The 19,022-nt window shown below is 36.1% G+C and overlaps 1 protein-coding gene and 1 pseudogene across 1 annotated transcript in view; one reads left to right on the plus strand and one right to left on the minus strand.

The window, feature by feature from the left end:
* SMURF2 (SMAD specific E3 ubiquitin protein ligase 2) overlaps positions 1–19,022 on the minus strand; it is a 152,153-nt gene that overhangs the window by 65,267 nt on the left and 67,864 nt on the right. Inside the window, exon 3 of the mRNA XM_077163594.1 lies at positions 16,357–16,465. Coding sequence (XP_077019709.1) covers positions 16,357–16,465 — 109 coding nt within the window. The remainder of the gene's footprint in view (positions 1–16,356; positions 16,466–19,022) is intronic.
* Positions 12,134–12,755, plus strand: LOC143687026 (vesicle-trafficking protein SEC22b pseudogene; annotated as a pseudogene).

Genomic DNA, 19,022 nt, shown 5'->3' on the forward strand with positions numbered 1-19,022 from the left:
AAATTGACAAATACGTGGAGGCTCAACAACACACTCTTAAACAACGAGTGGGTCAAGGAAGAAATTGCAAGAGAAATTAGTAAATATCTCGAGGCGAATGAAAACGAAAACACAACATATCAACACCTATGGGACGCAGCAAAGGCAGTGCTAAGAGGGAAATTTATTGCTCTAAATGCCTATATCAGAAAAGAAGAAAAGGCAAAAATGCAGGAATTAACTGTCCACTTGGAAGAACTGGAGAAAGAACAGCAAACTAACCCCAAAGCAAGCAAAAGGAAAGAACTAACAAAGATTACAGCAGAAATAAATGAAATTGAAAACATGAAAACAATAGAGAAAATCAATAAGACCAGAAGTTGGTTCTATGAGAAAATCAATAAGATTGATGGGCCCTTAGCAAGACTGACAAAAAGAAGAAGACAGAGGATGCAAATAAATAAGATCAGAAATGGAAGAGGAGACATAACTACTGACCTCACAGAAATAAAAGAGGTAATAACAGGATACTATGAACAACTTTACGCTAATAAATACAACAATTTAGATGAAATGGATGGGTTCCTGGAAAGGCATGAACAACCAACTTTGACTCAAGAAGAAATAGATGACCTCAACAAACCAATCACAAGTAAAGAGATTGAATTAGTCATTCAAAAGCTTCCTAAAAAGAAAAGTCCAGGACCAGACAGCTTCACATGTGAATTCTATCAAACATTCCAGAAAGAATTAGTACCAACTCTCCTCAAACTCTTCAAAATAATCGAAGTGGAGGGAAAACTACCTAATTCATTCTATGAAGCCAACATCACCCTCATACCAAAACCAGGCAAAGATATTACAAAAAAAGAAAACTATAGACCAATCTCTCTAATGAATATAGATGCAAAAATCCTCAATAAAATTCTAGCAAATCGTATCCAACAACACATTAAAAGAATTATACATCATGACCAAGTAGGATTCATTCCAGGTATGCAAGGATGGTTCAACACAAGAAAATCAATTAATGTAATACACCACATCAACAAATCAAAGCAGAAAAATCACATGATCATCTAATTGAGGCAGAGAAGGCATTTGACAAGATTCAACATCCTTTCCTGTTGAAAACACTTCAAAAGATAGGAATACAAGGGAACTTCCTTAAAATGAGAGAGGGAATATATGAAAAACCCACAGCTAATATCATCCTCAATGGGGAAAAATTGAAAACTTTCCCCCTAAGATCAGGAACAAGACAAGGATGTCCACTATCACCACTATTATTCAACATTGTGTTGGAAGTTCTAGCCAAAGCAATTAGACAAGAAAAAGAAATACAAGACATCAAAATTGGAAAGGAAGAAGTAAAACTATCACTGTTTGCAGACGATATGATACTATATGTTGAAAACCCAGAAAAATCCACAACAAAATTACTAGAGCTAATAAATGAGTACAGCAAACTAGCAGGCTACAAGATCAACATTCAAAAATCTGTAGCTTTTCTATACACTAGTAATGAACAAGCTGAGGGGGAAATCAAGAAACGAATCCCATTTACAATCGCAACTAAAAGAATAAAATACCTAGGAATAAATTTAACCAAAGAGACAAAAAACCTATATAAAGAAAACTACAAAAAACTGCTAAAAGAAATCACAGAAGACCTAAATAGATGGAAGGGCATACCGTGTTCATGGATTGGAAGACTAAATATAATTAAGATGTCAATCCTACCTAAACTGATCTACAGATTCAATGCAATACCAATCAAAATCCCAACAACTTATTTTTCAGAATTAGAAAAACCAATAAGCAAATTTATCTGGAAGGGCAGGGTGCCCCGAATTGCAAAAAACATCTTGAGGAAAAAAAACGAAGCTGGAGGTCTCGTGATGCCGGACTTTAAGGCATATTATGAAGCCACAGTGGTCAAAACAGCATGGTATTGGCATAAAGATAGATATATCGACCAATGGAATCGAATAGAGTGCTCAGATATAGACCCTCTCATCTATGGATATTTGATCTTTGATAAGGCAGTCAAGCCAACTCACCTGGGACAGAACAGTCTCTTCAATAAATGGTGCCTAGAGAACTGGATATCCATATGCAAAAGAATGAAAGAAGACCCTTATCTCACACCCTATACAAAAGTTAACTCAAAATGGATCAAGATCTAAACATTAGGTCTAAGACCATAAAACAGTTAGAGGAAAATGTAGGGAGATATCTTATGAAACTTACAATTGGAGGCGGTTTTATGGACCTTAAACCTAAAGCAAGAGCACTGAAGAAATAAATAAATAAATGGGAGCTCATCAAAATTAAACACTTTTGTGCATCAAAGAACTTCATCAAGAAAGTAGAAAGACAGCCTACACAATGGGAGACAATATTTGGAAACGACATATCAGATAAAGGTCTAGTATCCAGAATTTATAAAGAGATTGTCCAACTCAACAACAAAAAGACAGCCAACCCAATTACAAAATGGGAAAAAGGCTTGAACAGACACCTCTCAGAAGAGGAAATACAAATGGCCAAAAGGCACATGAAGAGATGCTCAATGTCCCTGGCCATTAGAGAAATGCAAATCAAAACCACAATGAGATATCATCTCACATCCACCAGAATGGCCATTATCAACAAAACAGAAAATGTCAAGCGCTGGAGAGGATGCGGAGAAAGAGGCACACTTATCCACTGTGGGTGGGAATGTCAAATGGTGCAACCACTGTGGAAGGCAGTTTGGCGGTTCCTCAAAAAACTGAATATAGAATTGCCATACGACCCAGCAATACCATTGCTAGGTATCTACTCAAAGGACTTAAGGGCAAAGACACAAACGGACATTTGCACACCAATGTTTATAACAGCATTATTTACAATTGCAAAGAGATGGAAACAGCCAAAATGTCCATCAACAGACGAGTGGCTAAACAAACTGTGGTATATACATACAATGGAATATTATGCAGCTTTAAGACAAAATAAACATATGAAGCATGTAATAACATGGATGGACCTAGAGAACATTATGCTGAGTGAGTCTAGCCAAAAACTAAAGGACAAATACTGTATGGTCCCACTGATGTGAACTGACATTCGAGAATAAAGTTAGAATATGTCATTGGTAACAGAGACCAGCAGGAGTTAGAAACAGGGTAAAATAATGGGTAACTGGAGCTGAAGGGATACAGACTGTGCAACAGGACTAGATACAAAAACTCAAAATTGGACAGCACAATAATACCTAATTGTAATGTAATTATGTTAAAACACTGAATGAAACTGCATCTGAGCTATAGTTTTTTGTTTGTTTGTTTGTTTGTCTTTTTTATTTTTTTCTCTATATTAACATTCTATATCTTTTTCTGTTGTTTTGCTAGTTCTTTTCCTAAATCGATGCAAATGTACTAAGAAATGATGATCATGCATCTATGTGATGATGTTAAGAATTACTGATTGCATATGTAGAATGGAATGATTTCTAAATGTTGTGTTAATTTCTTTTTTTCTTTAATTAATAAAAAAAAAAAGATTTGCAAAAAAGTAACATTAACCTAAATGAAAGAAACCAGTCACAAAAGGGCACATATTGCATGATTTCATTTATATGAAATATCCAGAATAGGTCAACATAGACAGAAAGCAGACTGGTGGTTGCCAAAAGTAAGGGGATAGGAAAAATGTGAAACAACTGCTTAATGGTTCTGGATTTCTTTTTGGGGTGATGAATATATTTTAGATCTAGATAGAGATGGTGATTGAATAACAGTATGAATGAACTAAATGCCACTGAATTGTTCACTTTAAAATGGTTAATTTTATGTTATATGAATTTCACCTCAATTAAAAAACAAAACACAAACACCTAAAATTGTGGGCTTATTTGAAGAAAAATCATTCAAGCCCAGCTTAAGAAAAATTAGACCAGAGTTCATCTCCCTTCACAGAGATCTTGTTCCCAAAATGGCTTTACAAATTAACTGCCTAGAATGGCAGAACCTGTTTTCCCACAAAAACAATGTTGCACGAAACTACGGGTCTGAAGCATAGCATCTTACCAACAGTAGAGAATCTAACCAAGGAAAAGAAATGTTTCTACAGGAAAATGCATCTGAGTTCAGACCTGAGGTATCAAGGTTACATTCTTACCCTGCTCTGAAGCCTTTGTAACTGAATTGAAAACTTCTCCATACTTCCTATAGCTTCTCTCTCTACCCAAGCAGAGTGGAAACCAGGAAAAGCAGGGAGTTCCTAGAGGCTCTTCTTAATTTGGACAGGTGTCGTATCTTTTTATTTCTGGAGTTAGAAGAAACTAGGATTCTAGCTATACCAACTACCACCAATCTATTTCAAACTAAGGATTTCATTTCTGGCTTAGTACAAAGACAAGCTCATGGATTTGCATAGTTTTTGATTTTGGCTTTGGTTCTTGTTTGTTTGAAGATATCCTATAGCTTATAAAAGTGGGAAGGATGGGCCACAGTGGCTCAGTGGCCAAATTCTCGCCTGTTATGCCAGAAACCTGGGTTTGATTCCTGGTGTCTGCCCATGTTTTGTTTTTTGTTTTTTGTTTTTTTTTAAAAAAGTAGAGAATGCCAGAAAACTTTAAAAGCTGAGGCCCACTCTGCTCCTTTTTTTTTTTTTTTTTCCTTTTCTTTTTTTTTTTTTTTTTTTTTATAAATCTTTTTTTTTTATTAATTAAAAAAAGAATTAACAAAACAATTAGAAATCATTTCAATGTACATGTACAATCAGTAATTCTTAAAAACATCACATAGTTGCATATTCATCATTTCTTAGTACATTTGCATCGATTTAGAAAAAGAAATAAAAAGACAACAGAATAAGAATTAAAACAATAATAGAAAGAAAAAAAAAACAAAAAAAACAAAAACAAAAAACCTATACCTCACATGCAGCTTCATTCAGTGTTTTAACATAATTGCATTACAATTGGGTAGTATTGTGCTGTCCATTTCTGAGTTTTTATATCCAGTCCCGTTGTACAGTCTGTATCCCTTCATCTCCAATTATCCCTTCTCTTTTTTTTTTTTTTTAATTAACAGAAAAAAAGAAATTAACCCAACATTTAGAGATCATACCATTCTACACATGCAATCATTAATTCTTAACATCATCACACAGCTGCATGATCATCATTTCTTAGTACATTTGCATTGGTTTAGAAGAACTAGCAACATAACCGAAAAAGATATAGAATGTTAATATAGAGAAAAAAATAAAAGTAATAATAGTAAAATCAAAACAAAACAACACAAAACAAAACAAAAACCTATAGCTCAGATGCAGCTTCATTCAGTGTTTTAACATGATTACTTTACAATTAGGTATTATTGTGCTGTCCATTTTTGAGTTTTTGTATCTAGTCCTGTTGCACAGTCTGTATCCCTTCAGCTTCAATTACCCATTGTCTTACCCTGTTTCTAACTCCTGCTGAACTCTGTTACCAATGACATATTTCAAGTTTATTCTCAAATGTCCGTTCACATCAGTGGGACCATACAGTATTTGTCCTTTAGTTTTTGGCTGGATTCACTCAGCATAATATTCTCTAGGTCCATCCATGTTATTACATGGTTCATAAGTTTATCTTGTCTTAAAGCTGCATAATATTCCATCGTATGTATATACCACAGTTTGTTTAGCCACTCTTCTGTTGATGGAGATTTTGGCTGTTTCCATCTCTTTGCAATTGTAAATAATGCTGCTATAAACATTGGTGTGCAAATGTCCGTTTGTGTCTTTGCCCTTAAGTCCTTTGAGTAGATACCTAGCAATGGTATTGCTGGGTCGTACGGCAATTCTATATTCAGCTTTTTGAGGAACCGCCAAACTGCCTTCCACAGTGGTTGCACCCTTTGACATTCCCACCAACAGTGGATAAGTGTGCCTCTTTCTCCGCATCCTCTCCAGCACTTGTCATTTTCTGTTTTGTTGATAATGGCCATTCTGGTGGGTGTGAGATGATATCTCTCTGCTCCTTTTTTACGGCCCCCATTTAGACATACAGTTATGGAAAAATCATACAAGTAATAATCAAAGACCTTAGTGGCATATAAAAAACTTGAGAATCATCTGAATTTCTTGGTACTATTAAAAATAAAATAAAATAAACGGTTTCCAGTATATTTCTTTTAATGTCAACTTAGGAAAGTAGTCTAAGAATGTTAGCCTGTCTCTTTTTCCTTCACTTTCCACTCCATACCAATAGTCCTAGGCAGAGTGAAAAGGTGCAACTGGACTGATGATCTTCTCAAGTAGCAGTGGTATATTTAGTGGATGTGCGAGGAAAAGCTCAATAAAATTCTCTTGCCTGGCTTGGGACTTCAGGATCCCAGTACCCTGAACCCATTCCCAAGCAACCTAAAGCCCCCTAACTACACTATCTTAAACCTATTTTCTTTCCGTCTACAACCCAAATTTAAGAAATACATCTTCCTTTTCTCTCTAATCAAAACTCCCACTTCTTTAATATGATTAATCACAAATACAGGTCTAAAATAATTTAGTTAAATCGTAAAAAGTTAATTGTCCCAATGGAATGTGCAAAGAAAATGGCAAGTTGACCAAAATTAGTTTCTAAATAATTCACTTTTAAGCAGTGAAGCAAATGGTAAGATTTCTGGAAAAACATAAGTATATAAAATAGCATAAACAAATATTTATTGTGTACCAAGTACTTTGTTGCAGGGACCATATATGAAAAGCAGGGCAGGGGATACTTCCCTGTAAAACTTATGAATAATTTGTGATCTTACCATACCATGAACTCAAAAATGAATTTTTACATTATTCACAAAAATAAGAACTTTTACTAGATCTGAAATGGTATCAAGGGCATAATAAGAATATACTGCTTAGTTAATATCTTTCTGACTTAAATCACTCTAGATTTTCTAAAAGCTAGTCATTTCTTGATGTTCTTTTATTCTGACATCTCTGCCATAGAGTAAAAAGAAAGCTCACGTGCACACTGATTGTTTCAGATACCCTTCATCTCCTGGTATACATTATTGCTGTGGAGTGTAGGTGTTTTAATCAGAGACTACAGTTCCCACCGATTGATAGAGTAGCATCGAGTATTTTCATGTCTTTAAATTCAATATGATAGCTTTCTGAAGATAAAGAACATAAAATCAATTAAGTCACAAATAATTCAAAATGTCATAACTACAGGTATTTCTCAGATTTTTTATATTTTCAAATATATTATTCATCAGCTTTTAAACACAGCAGGTTGTAAAGTAATTACAAGATGGTTCAAAAAGTAACTCAGAGGGTGGGACACTGTGGCTTGGCAGGGAGAGTTCTCGCCTGCCATGCTGGAGACCCGGGTTCGATTCCAGGTGCCTGCCTATGCAAAAAAAAAAAACTCAGAAAACATTTAAATAATGCAAGCAGAAACAATGTTCATAGTGCAGACTATCAAAATGCCACAATAGAGCTTAATGAAGTGAATAAGCATGACCACCCTTTTGTCATTTATCTTAAGTAATAATAATAAATAAAGAACAGTTCTCTTAGTAGCTAATTGTGATTTTACCATCAACAAGTCTTGCAATTCACTATAATTCCTGTCAATACTATCTACCAAGATAATGAACTAAAGCTATTCTTAAACTAAATTTACTTGGCTAAAGTTTTCAAATGTACACCTTCATTCAAGCATTTTACAATATGGCAAATGAACTATATTTACTTTCATGTTCTACATCACTTCTCAATTTTTAACCATGCCGCTCACCCCTTAGCCTTTATAAACTAAGAAAACTAAAGCTTTAACTGTTCACTTTATCTTCGTAAAGTACTGTTTCCCTACACATTCCTTTCCTGTACTTTCCATTCAAAATCCTTTCATCATTTTTTCTTTACCTGGCTCTTTCATTCATTCAACAAATGTTTATTGAACATCTATTTTGTTCCAAGCATTGTTCAAGGCACTGAAGACACAGCAGTAAAGAAACCAAAGTTCCTGCCCTCAGGAATTTTATATTTTTGAGGTGAGAGATAGAAAATGAATGTCAGATGGTGATAAACACTATGGAGAAAAAGCAAGATAGGAAAAAGACAGGAGGTGATTGTTATTTTGTAGAGGTTAGTTAAGGAAGGTCTCCTGAAAAGGAGACATTCAAATAAAGATCTCATGATACACATCCTAAGGTGACCGTCAATGAGTCACACACTTGTAATCCCCTCCCCTTCAATTACAGAAAGAACTTGTGACTTGCTTCTCATTAAAAGAACGTGGCAACGGATCGTTCAGTAGTAAAAGAACATGGCAACAGATGGCTCAGTAGTAGAATGCTCACCTGCCATCCAAAAGACCCGGGTTTGATTCCCAGCGCATGCATCCAAAAAAATAATAATAATCATATGGCAAACTCTCACTCACATAATTACATTATATTATATAGTGTCTGTATCTTAGTGAACTGGAGTAAGAGACTCTCACTGCTCACCTTGAAGCAGCAAGATGCCATGTTATGAACAGCCTAAATAGAGGGCCACATAGCAAGGAATTACTGGAAGCCTCTATTTGCCAAGAGCAGTCCTGGACCAACAGCCAGCAAGAAAATGGGGACCTCAGTCCTACAGCTGCAATGAAATGAATTCTGCTAATACCCTCAAGGAGCCTGAAAAAGGATCTTTCCCCCAATCAAACATGTGAAGAGATTATAGCCCCAGACAACACCTGGACTGCAGGTGTGAGACCCTGAGCAGAGGACTCAGCTAAGCTACACCCACACTACTATTCATAAAAACTGTATGATAATAAACATAAGTTATATTTAAGCCACTAAGTTTGTGGTAATTTGTTAGATGGCAACAGAAGAGTTAAAATGAATCTGAAGAGAATTAAGAGAGCAAATTAGGTAGATATCAAGGAAAGAGCATTTCAAGCAGAAACAACAAGGACCTGAGACAGGGGCAAAGCATGTTTTACATGTTCAAGAAAGTTCAAGGAGGCCAATGTATGACTGCAACACTGTTGAAAAGAGGAGCAGTGGATAAAGTTAAGAGGTAATAAGAGCTTTGGCAGAGAATGGTTAGTCCATCAAGCCTTCCTGCTTTCCTGGGCACACAGTTAGACCACATCTCCCAGACACCCATAATAAATTCTGGGCAATGAAACATGAATGGAAAATGTCACCATCAAGCCTAGACCATTTTTAAAAACATCCCACTCTCCCTCTTCTCTGTTAGGAGGTTGGATGTCAAGGCCCAGGAAACCTCTTTGAGAAGATATACTGATAATGCAGGTCTTTAAATGATGGTGTATAACAGTGTTCCGCCTCCCTGCAAAATGAACTTTAGGTATAAAATAAATTTCTACTGTTAAGCCACTGTTAATGGGTTGAATTACGTCCCCCAAAAAGATATGGTCAATTCCTAACCCCTGGTGCTGTGAATGTGACCTTATTTGGAAACAGTGTTCCTAAAGAAGTGACTGCTTAAAATGAGGCCAAACCAGATTAGGACAGGCCCCTAATCCAGTATGACTGGTGTCCTCATAAGAAGGGGAAATTTGGACACAGACAGACACAGGGGAGTAGGCGATATGAAGATGAAGGCAGATGCATCTACAAGTCAATGAATGCCAATGACTGAAAGCAAAACCAAAACCCAAAAGAGGCAAGGAAAGATTCTCCCTTACAGGCTTCAGATGGAACACAACACTGCTCACACCTTGATTTTGGACTTCGAGTCTTCAGAACTGTGAGAATAAATTCATGTTGTTTTAAGCAGCCGAGTTTGTGGTACTTGGTTACAGAAACCCTAGGATACTAAGACAGTCCAGACATTTTAGGGTTGTCTATTATATCAAGTTAGCTTGCCCTAACCAATACAGGAAACAAACCAAGATCATCTTGAAAGCCACAGTATTAACTTCGGCTTTTATCCCAAGCAATATGAGAAACCAAAGAGGTTTCTGAACAGAAGACAGACTAAATATGAAATATATTTAACACAACCACTCTAGCTGTATGTTGAGAAAGGTGATAAGGCAAGGAGAGAAAAGCATGGAGATTGGTAAGGAGTCTAAGGCAGGGATCAGCAAACTATATTCTGTAGGCCAAATCCAACAGAGCAGAGGGTATATGATTTCATTTTTTTCCAAGGATAGAAATATTTAAAAGTTTAAGGTCTTATATTAACAATATTTAGAATGTTAACCTATCAGTTGACTTTGCCATTTTCCTGTTTTAAGCCATCACTTTCTATTTGCTGGATTACTCCACTGTCTTAGAACTAGTCTCCTTGCAATTCTTGCCTCCCTCTAAGCCATTTTTCACATAGCCAGTGTCCTTCTTGAATAAACCTGATTATATAGTATAGTATTTCCCTACTTAAAAGCTTTCATTGTTCCCCATTGCTTTTAGGATAGCGTTCAAGTTTAATAACAGGTTTTCAAGGGTTTTCATGAATTGGCTCCTGTTTACCTCTCTTTGTCGTCATTTACCACACCTTTCTTACCATACTTGGCCTCTCTGATCCTGCCTATTGGAACTGTTTTCAGAGACACGTTCCCTTTTATCTCTGGACCTTACCATAAACTGCTTCTGCTTAGAGCCTTCTTACCTTTTCTTTTTTTAAAGCTAATTACTACAAAAGGTATAAAACTAAACACCCCTTCTTCTGGATACTCTCCCAACTCCTAAATTTGTGTTTTCTATGTATCTCCACAGCACCCTCTATCTTCCTCATATTCTTTCTTATCAAACTATTTAAAATTTCCTGCTTACTTGTCTTTATATACCACTTGGCTGTAAACTGATCTTGTTCACTGCTGTACTGGGTCTCTGGATGAATTTAAATCTGATTGAAGCTAAAAGAAATTATTTAGAACAATCTGATTAAGAACCCAAAAACTAGTCACTATATGGATAGCAGATCATTACAACTGGGTTTACAAAACTCCAAAGGTCAAATCAATTAATCAAAAAATGAATGACCTAAAATAGCGTATCTACTAAAAGCAGCTAATATTCGAATATTACATGCCAGGTATGTATTATCTCACTTAATCTTCATATCAGTCTCCTAAAGTAGGCATTTTTATTTTTATTATTATTACTGGAAATTCATGCACAAAGGATTAGATGACAAGCTGAAGATCACAGAATAAGTGGTAGAACTGGGAAACCAGGCACTTTCACCTCTCTCTATGGCCTACTTGTGAACTTCTATTTATTTGTTCATTAAGTTAACTTGGAATTATTGAGCCATAGACAGAGGGGCATACACAAAAACAATTCTTAGTTGTTTCCAGGTATCATAATGTCACGGCAGAGACATGACATTTGCTCACATGTGGTTTAGAAGGCCAAATTTACACAATTGACAAGATTCCAGGTTGAGTTGGGGATTCTAGGGTAGTTCCAGAGGCATGGTTTAGAAGTAAAGTAGGTAAGATCAGGCATACAACTGTAATGGGAAGTCTAAGTTTAGTTTTTATAGATAAAGTCAAGAGAAAGTTTTAAAGAAAAGATATCAACAAATAGTGAAGTAGAATGGTAGTTAAGCTAAAAGGTTGAAAGACTTAGTTAGGGCAATTAACATGTTTACAATATGAGATGCTGAAAAAATGGCAGAAGCTAGAGAGTGATAAACATGTAGAACTGAATTAGCAACCTGGAGATAGTGAACCCTAAATCACAGAGAGGAATGGACAAGAAGTAAGACTACTACTGCCACGAACCCCTTGACATAGTCCCAAAATGGAAGCCCCAGATATTTTGCAGGATAGGTAGGTAGGGAGAACACAGACAGATTAGTGAAGGTGTTTAAAAGGAACAGAAAGGCCAAGAATCCCTTTCCTAGCCACTCTCCCCAACCCTAGCTGAAGCTAATGATTTATTCTCTGAAAAGTTCCCTACTCAGGGCACTAGACACAGCTGAGAAGGAGGTAAAATTCCACAATAAAACATGGATATTAAGAAGAAATTAGGCTGTTTCAGCCACCTCAATGGGAAATGGAGACACATGCAGTTATGTCTTTGGGAACTGTGGTATAGGTATAACTGTTACGGAGGCAGAGAAAGTGAGATGCCACAAACGACCATCTCAGCCAGTGGGCCCCTTGTAGCCTGTGAAGACGGTGTCACTAATGATAATGGCCCGAGTGGCAGATTGGCTCCTGTTGGCCACCTCAATGCAAGAGACCAACAGTCTTGGCTGAGACCTTCAAGAGACCAGTAGGCTAGCAATTGTTTCAAAACTGAATGAACAGTATCCCACCAGATGTTCCTTGGAAAGAGGAGTCACGATTTTTCACTACGTTATTGAGCAGGGGGTGTGTGTACTTGGTTTTGTGTGAAATTGCCTTCCCTAAGAAGTTGTCTTTTGCCTACCAAAGATTGTACCTGGAGTTTAATTAACAGCATGGGAAGAAGGTGCCCACTGTGTCTGGACCTTATTCCTTTATTGAGTTTGACACCTATGTTCAAAAAACCAAAAAGCTTTACATCAACAGTTGTGCTCAGAGAAACCTAGGCTCCATCAATACTGAATTTCAAGATATGCAGAGGATCATGGTGGCCAATACTGAAGAAGTGTTACAGGGAGGAGAAGCACTCTAAGCATTGGATTCAAAGGCTGACAACTTGTCCAGTCTGTCCAAGAAATATCTCCAGGATGCAAAGTACTTGAATATGTGTTCCACTTATGCCAAATTTGCAGCAGTAGCTGTATTTTTCATTACATTAACAGTGTATGTGCAATTCTGGAGGCTGTGAAATAGTGAATCCAGTGACTGGAAAGGATAACCTAGAACCCAGCAGGTGTGTGTCAGAAGCTGAGCTCACAGGATGTGTATTAGAATCCAAGCAGAACTTCTGCCTCTAAAGACCTTGCAAGAAATGACGTGTCCTGAAAATGAAAGGCCACACCTCATTTAATGAAACTTAACCCTACGTAGAAAGTCTCTTTTGGTGGCAGAGGCTTTCTCTGGGTGCTAAGCCATGGATGTTATTAGACTGTTTTGTTTTTTCCCTCCCAGTGTTTACACTTTTAAAATAGCACTGACTCAGGCATTCTCATTCTCAAAAGCCATCACTGAGATTTGGTTTAACCAACCTTACCCGCAATATTCTGAATTCCTCAGAGAATACAGCCCTATGGTAAGTTTTTGACTCTAATCATCATTCCTTTCGTTGGTGACATTTGCGATTTTCTACAGTCTGAGTTTCTGATGGCCTTTCAGATGAAACTCCAGTATATGAAGGTTAACTGCTATGCTGCACACATCTTGTCTACTGGCCCCTGTAGGAAGTTAACCCTTGTTGTTTTCCTTTTATGATATTTTGCTTATTGCACAATTGCTTTAGGGTTAAATGAGTTATATTAAGATACCTTGAAATTATATCATAACACTTCTTAATTAAGAAGCTAAAATCATTCTGTCAGTTACTCCTTAAGCAAAAGACAAATTAGTTTGGGACATTCTTAATTTTATTTTCAGCATCTTGTTTATATTAATATAAAACAGAATATTGCATATGGATGGCCAGAAGTCCCTGGCTAATGAGAAGAAAGGTCAAACTCATAACCATAGCTTTGGACAGTTTCTTTGTTACTTCCCCACTATAGCTTTCCTGCTCGTTTCTTCCTCCACAATTTGCTAATATTTTAAAAATTCCCGTATCCGTAGTTTCATGCCCCGTAAACATACTCCAGGAATTCTCAAATTTCAAAATGGAAAAGGTTTAGCTGGTAGTAAATTTAAGTTTTTGCAGAGCAACTACACAAACTACAAATATTTATCTGAGAAAGTCTTTGAACTCCTCATTCCTGTGTCGTTTGTAAAAATTCTCTAGAATGTTCTAGAAATAGATAACTCATTTATAATGGCTTCTATTAACTAATAAAAGTATGTATGAGTTTTCCATTTTTTGCTCAGGGATGGTGGGGATTCCTTTTCCTTTTGAGGTGGAATTTTTTCAAGTGGGAGAATAGGCCTTTTAAGTATTTTCACAAGGGTCACAATATAACCTGTAACTCTTACATACTGAAAATGCTTCTTTAACTTATACAGGAAAAGGAGCCAAATTTGTATTTCTCAACATCTTTGTAAGCAATTGTCTAACTCTAAGGGATCATCAAAACTGTCCTGATTCATGGTACAGAAAAAAAAAATCTTGTTTCCTTATATCAAGCAAAAAGAAATGCTTATTTTATTCCTGTTAATTTACAGAACTAGAATTTTTTCTTTAATTCCCCATTGTGGACTTAAATCTGCTGTGGAGTTTTATATATGAAATATACAGTGACTTTTAGAGGAAATAAGTGTTTTTAAGTCCCCAAAAAAATTCATCCATAAGTAACGATGCTGGTAATAAGAACTTTTGAAAGGGTGACGTCCAAAGTAGTGGTACCGTAACATTTGGTGCTTCTAGTGGAGTGAAGAGTGACAGCACATTGATGAGAGTTACATGCTACAACCTGATGATCAGCAATGAAATAAATACTTCTAGATTGTTGAAAAAAAAAAAAAAGAAGTTAACCTAGTGAACGGATGGAGAGAGCTCGTAGAACTCTTAAACTGTCTGACTCCAAGGATACTAGCCTCCGAGAATATAGCCCCCAGGCAGCGGACAGGAGAGTTCCGTGCAGCGAAAATATCACAGATCACCCTGGTGAGCAGATCACCTCCAACCACGCACACAGGGCTTACCAACAACCTTTAAGTGCCGCCACTTAGAAATAAGAGACCAAAACTTCTTGATCGAAAGAGGGAAGAGAGAAATGAGAACATAAAGTTTCAGTAGCTGAGAGATTGCAAACAGAGTCGAGAGGTCATCCTGGAGGTTATTCTTACGCATTATATAGATATCCCTTTTAGTTTGTGATGTATTGGAGTGATTGGAGGGAAGTACATGAAAATGTTGAGCTGTCCCAGGAGTCTTGATTCTTGAAGACAATTGTATAATGATATCACTTTTACAATGTGACTGTGATTGCGAAAACCTTGTGTCTGATGCTCCTTTTATCCAGGATATGGACTGATGAATTAAAAAAAAAGGATAAAAAATAAATAAATAATGGGGGGATAAGGGGTAAAATAAATTGGTAGACTGAAATACTAGTGGTCAATGAGTGGGAGGTATGTGTGACTTTTTTTTATTTTTTTCTTTTAATTTCTTTTTCTGGAGTGATGCAAATGTTCTAAAACTGATCGTGGTGATGAATGCACAACTACGTGAGGATATTGTGAGCTGCTGATTGTACACTATGTATGGACTGTATGAGTGTGAAGATTTGTCAATAAACATATTTTAAAAAAACAAACAATTAGAATACCTGACATGGTTGAACATACAGAGAGGAGATATTTGATTCTGTAGGAGAGTTTGGGAATTAATTAACAGAAATTAAGCAAATGGCAAAGGAAGATAGTTATTAACTAAAGAAAAAATTAAAGAAATAGAATTTAATTACTGTATACCATGTGACTGATAAATGAATATTTAGTTAATCATAACGTAAACACTAAACAATGTTTTAACCAAAAAGGTTCAATACTTATAAAGGAGGGTGGTGAGAAAGGAAAGGGCATGTGCGTATTGTGGGAGCGGAGATGGTGGTATCAGTTGTAAAAGTTATACTTTTATCTTCTGTAATAGGAAATTTTAAAAATACCTCAACAACAAAAAACCTCAGCAGTGATAAAATAAGCATGATATCTAGAAATAGAGGTAAATACCAGAATAAACAATAGAAGTTATTGAGAATAGTTACCCTGAGAATGAGAATCAGAAAGAGAATAAGGCAGAGAATGTCTGTTTTCCAATAAAAACCTTATAGTACCATTTGCCTTTTTCAAAAGTATAAGGGTATATGATTGGTTCAGTGGTAGAATGCTGGCCTGCCACGCAGGAGACCCAAGTTAAATTTCTCACCCATGCACACCCTGCCCCCTCCACAAAGAAAGTGTATATACTACTGTGATCAAAACAAAATTATAAAAAAAGAAAAGTAAGAAACCATCCACATAGAAGCAAAAAGAATGTCATGAATCAGTACACTCCAACTCTGATTTTTGGTTTTATACTTACAAATGGTCTAAAGTGAATTAAAACTCTAATTAAGAAGGGTATGGGGGGACTGCTTCATTCAGTGAGCCAGTTTCATTTCATTCTTCATAGCTTTATCAAGAGTAAATCTTACAAACCAGCTGTCTATAAGCCAAAGTATGTGCCAGCTGGGTTTTCCATTCCTTCTGTAGAGACCAAATTATGCCACAGCTCAAACTCAGATCATTTTCAGTAATTCTTTTCAAAGACTGTATCAGATAATATTAATTCTATATTTTGCTTCAAATCAATCATTTAAACCTACAGGTCATAGTGCTGATTCCACTTTGGATCGAGCGTATTCTTCACAGTATCTGTTGAATGGCATTGCCCAGATCCATCAACCACCACCTTAGCAAATGGATCAGGAAGTCCTGTGAAAAAAAAGGGGTAAATTTTTTAAAAATTATAGAATATTGTGACATGTAAGATAGAAGATTACTACAAAGATGACCATTTGCTCTAAGACAATTAAAAGATGAATCCATTCTTTAATTCTTTTTTAAAAAGTCCGACATTTAGCTAAAGTGAAAAGTGGTCTATTTTAAAACTAAGATTAGTTACTTCCGTATTAAATACCAAAAACTACATTTTTTCCTTGTTCCTGTCTCAAAACTCTTTTCAGTTTAACTACCAAAATTTAGAGGTTACATCATAATATGTAAGTTTTCATAGTTCATTATCAGCCCTCTAACCCTAGGAAGGTGAACACGTGAAACATTCATGTTTCTCTTAGGCCTTTCCACATACCTTCCTTAGTAGCTCATTTAAAGATAGAGCTGTTGAGAGGTTTTCAGACAGAAAAACGGGCAACAAAGAAATCAAATTAGTCAACGAGTTTTACTGAATAACTATCATGACTGATGAGGGATTGAAAAAAAAAATGAAATACTTTGCCTTAAAAGAACTTAGGCTCAAACTGGGTAAATAAGAATACCACACATTAAAAAAAAATTCTGAAAACACACAAATGTTAAATTGTAATAATTATACTAGCAAACATTTATAACACTATGTCAGGCACTATTCTAAATGTTTTACATATATTAAATCTTTTAATCCTCGCAATAATCCTATGAAGGAGATATTATCATTACACATAATTTACTGATGAGGAAACTGAGGCACAAAAGTGTTAATACAGCTGAAGTTCACACAGTAATGCCGTTTGGCTCCAAGATTTCATGCTCTTAAGCATTATGCTATTTTATACCTCTTATTTACTATGTAATTCAACAGTAAATACAATAAGATCTTACAAAAACAAGAGAGCAGTTTGGGTGTCAAAGTATCAAAAAAAAAAAAAAGGAAATGGATTCATCTGGGCTTTAAAGGATGAAGAGGAAAAAGGAGTACTTTCCTAGCAATAGGAAGAGCCAAGGAAGGCTTCGAGGAGACTAACCAAAGTGTTTGTACTAGGTGTAAAAGTAAATTCTGTTGGATAGATAAGATTGATCCAGGTAAGAGAAGCATAAAAGCCAGAAAATAAGAGCTTGAAATGAATGAGGTAAGTTTTGAGCATGGCTGTAAACACGCTATCATGTTTTTCTATTTGTTGTATTCAGGAGAGACTGAAAGAAGTTAATGACTAGAGGCACAGAAAACATACGAAGCTGTTTATAGTAAACCAATGGCAAAATAAGAGCCTGAACTAGGAAAGTTACATGAAAAGGAAAGTGAAGTGACTTAAGAGCACTACTCTCAAAGATCTTATTTTCAGCCCAAAGTAACCATGGAAATAATGGTCCTTTTGACAAAAGGAAGAAAGGAGATGAAGGTGGAACTAGAACCAAATTTATGGACATTTGATCTTTGATAAGGCCACCAAATCCACTGACCTGGGACAGAATAGTATTTTCAATAAATGGGCATGGGAGAACTGGTTTTAAATAACCAAAAGAATGAAAGAGGACTCCTACCTTACACCCTGTACAAAAATTAATTCAAAAATGGATTAAAGATCTAAATGTTAAGAGCCAGAACCATAAAACTTGTAGAAGAAAATGTAGGGAAACATCTTTAAGATCTAGTGATAGGAAGCAGCTTCTTAAACTTTACAACGAAAGTACAAGCAACAAAAGAAAAAATAGACAAATGTGAACTCCTTAAGATAAAAAATTTCTGCGCCTCAAAGGACTTTGCTAAGAAGGTGAAGAGACAGCCAACTCAATGGGAGAAGATATTTGGAAACCACGTATCGGATACATCCTTGATATCCTGTGTACATAAAGAAATTATACAGTTCAATAACAAAACAACAACCCAATTATAAAATGGGCACAAGATATGACAGACACTTTTTGAAGAGCAATCACAGTTGACTAAAAGGCACATAAAGAGATACACATCTTCACTGGCTATAAGGGAGATGCAAATTAAGAAGACAATGAGATGTCACCTCACACCTATAAGAATGGCTGCTTTTAAACAAACAGGAAACTACAAATGCTAGAATGGATGTGGAGAAATTGGGGCATTTATTCTCTACTGGTGGGAATGTATAATGACGCAGCCGTTGTGGAAGTCAGTTTGGTGATTCCTCAGAAAACTAAATGTTGAGTTGCCCTATGACCCAGCAATACCAATAACTGGTATATAACCAAAAGAGCTGAGGGCAGTGACACAAACTGACATTTGTACACCAATGTTCATAGCAGCACTATTCACAACTGCCAAGAGATGGAAACAATCCAGGTGCCCATCAACGGACGCGTGGATACACGAAATGTGGTATATCATACAAAGGAATATACTGCAGCAGTTAGACAAAATTATGTTCCAAAAAATATGATGAACCCTGAGGACATAATGCTGAGTGAAATAAGTCAGACGCAAAAGGACAGATACCCTATGATTTCATTATTATGACTCTAGTAAACCCTTCAGTGTTTTGGAGCAGCTAGAAGGAAAAATCTGAGATGAGGGAATGGT

This window comes from Tamandua tetradactyla, chromosome 6 (assembly GCF_023851605.1).
Source record: "Tamandua tetradactyla isolate mTamTet1 chromosome 6, mTamTet1.pri, whole genome shotgun sequence".
NCBI classification, from domain to species: domain Eukaryota; kingdom Metazoa; phylum Chordata; class Mammalia; order Pilosa; family Myrmecophagidae; genus Tamandua; species Tamandua tetradactyla.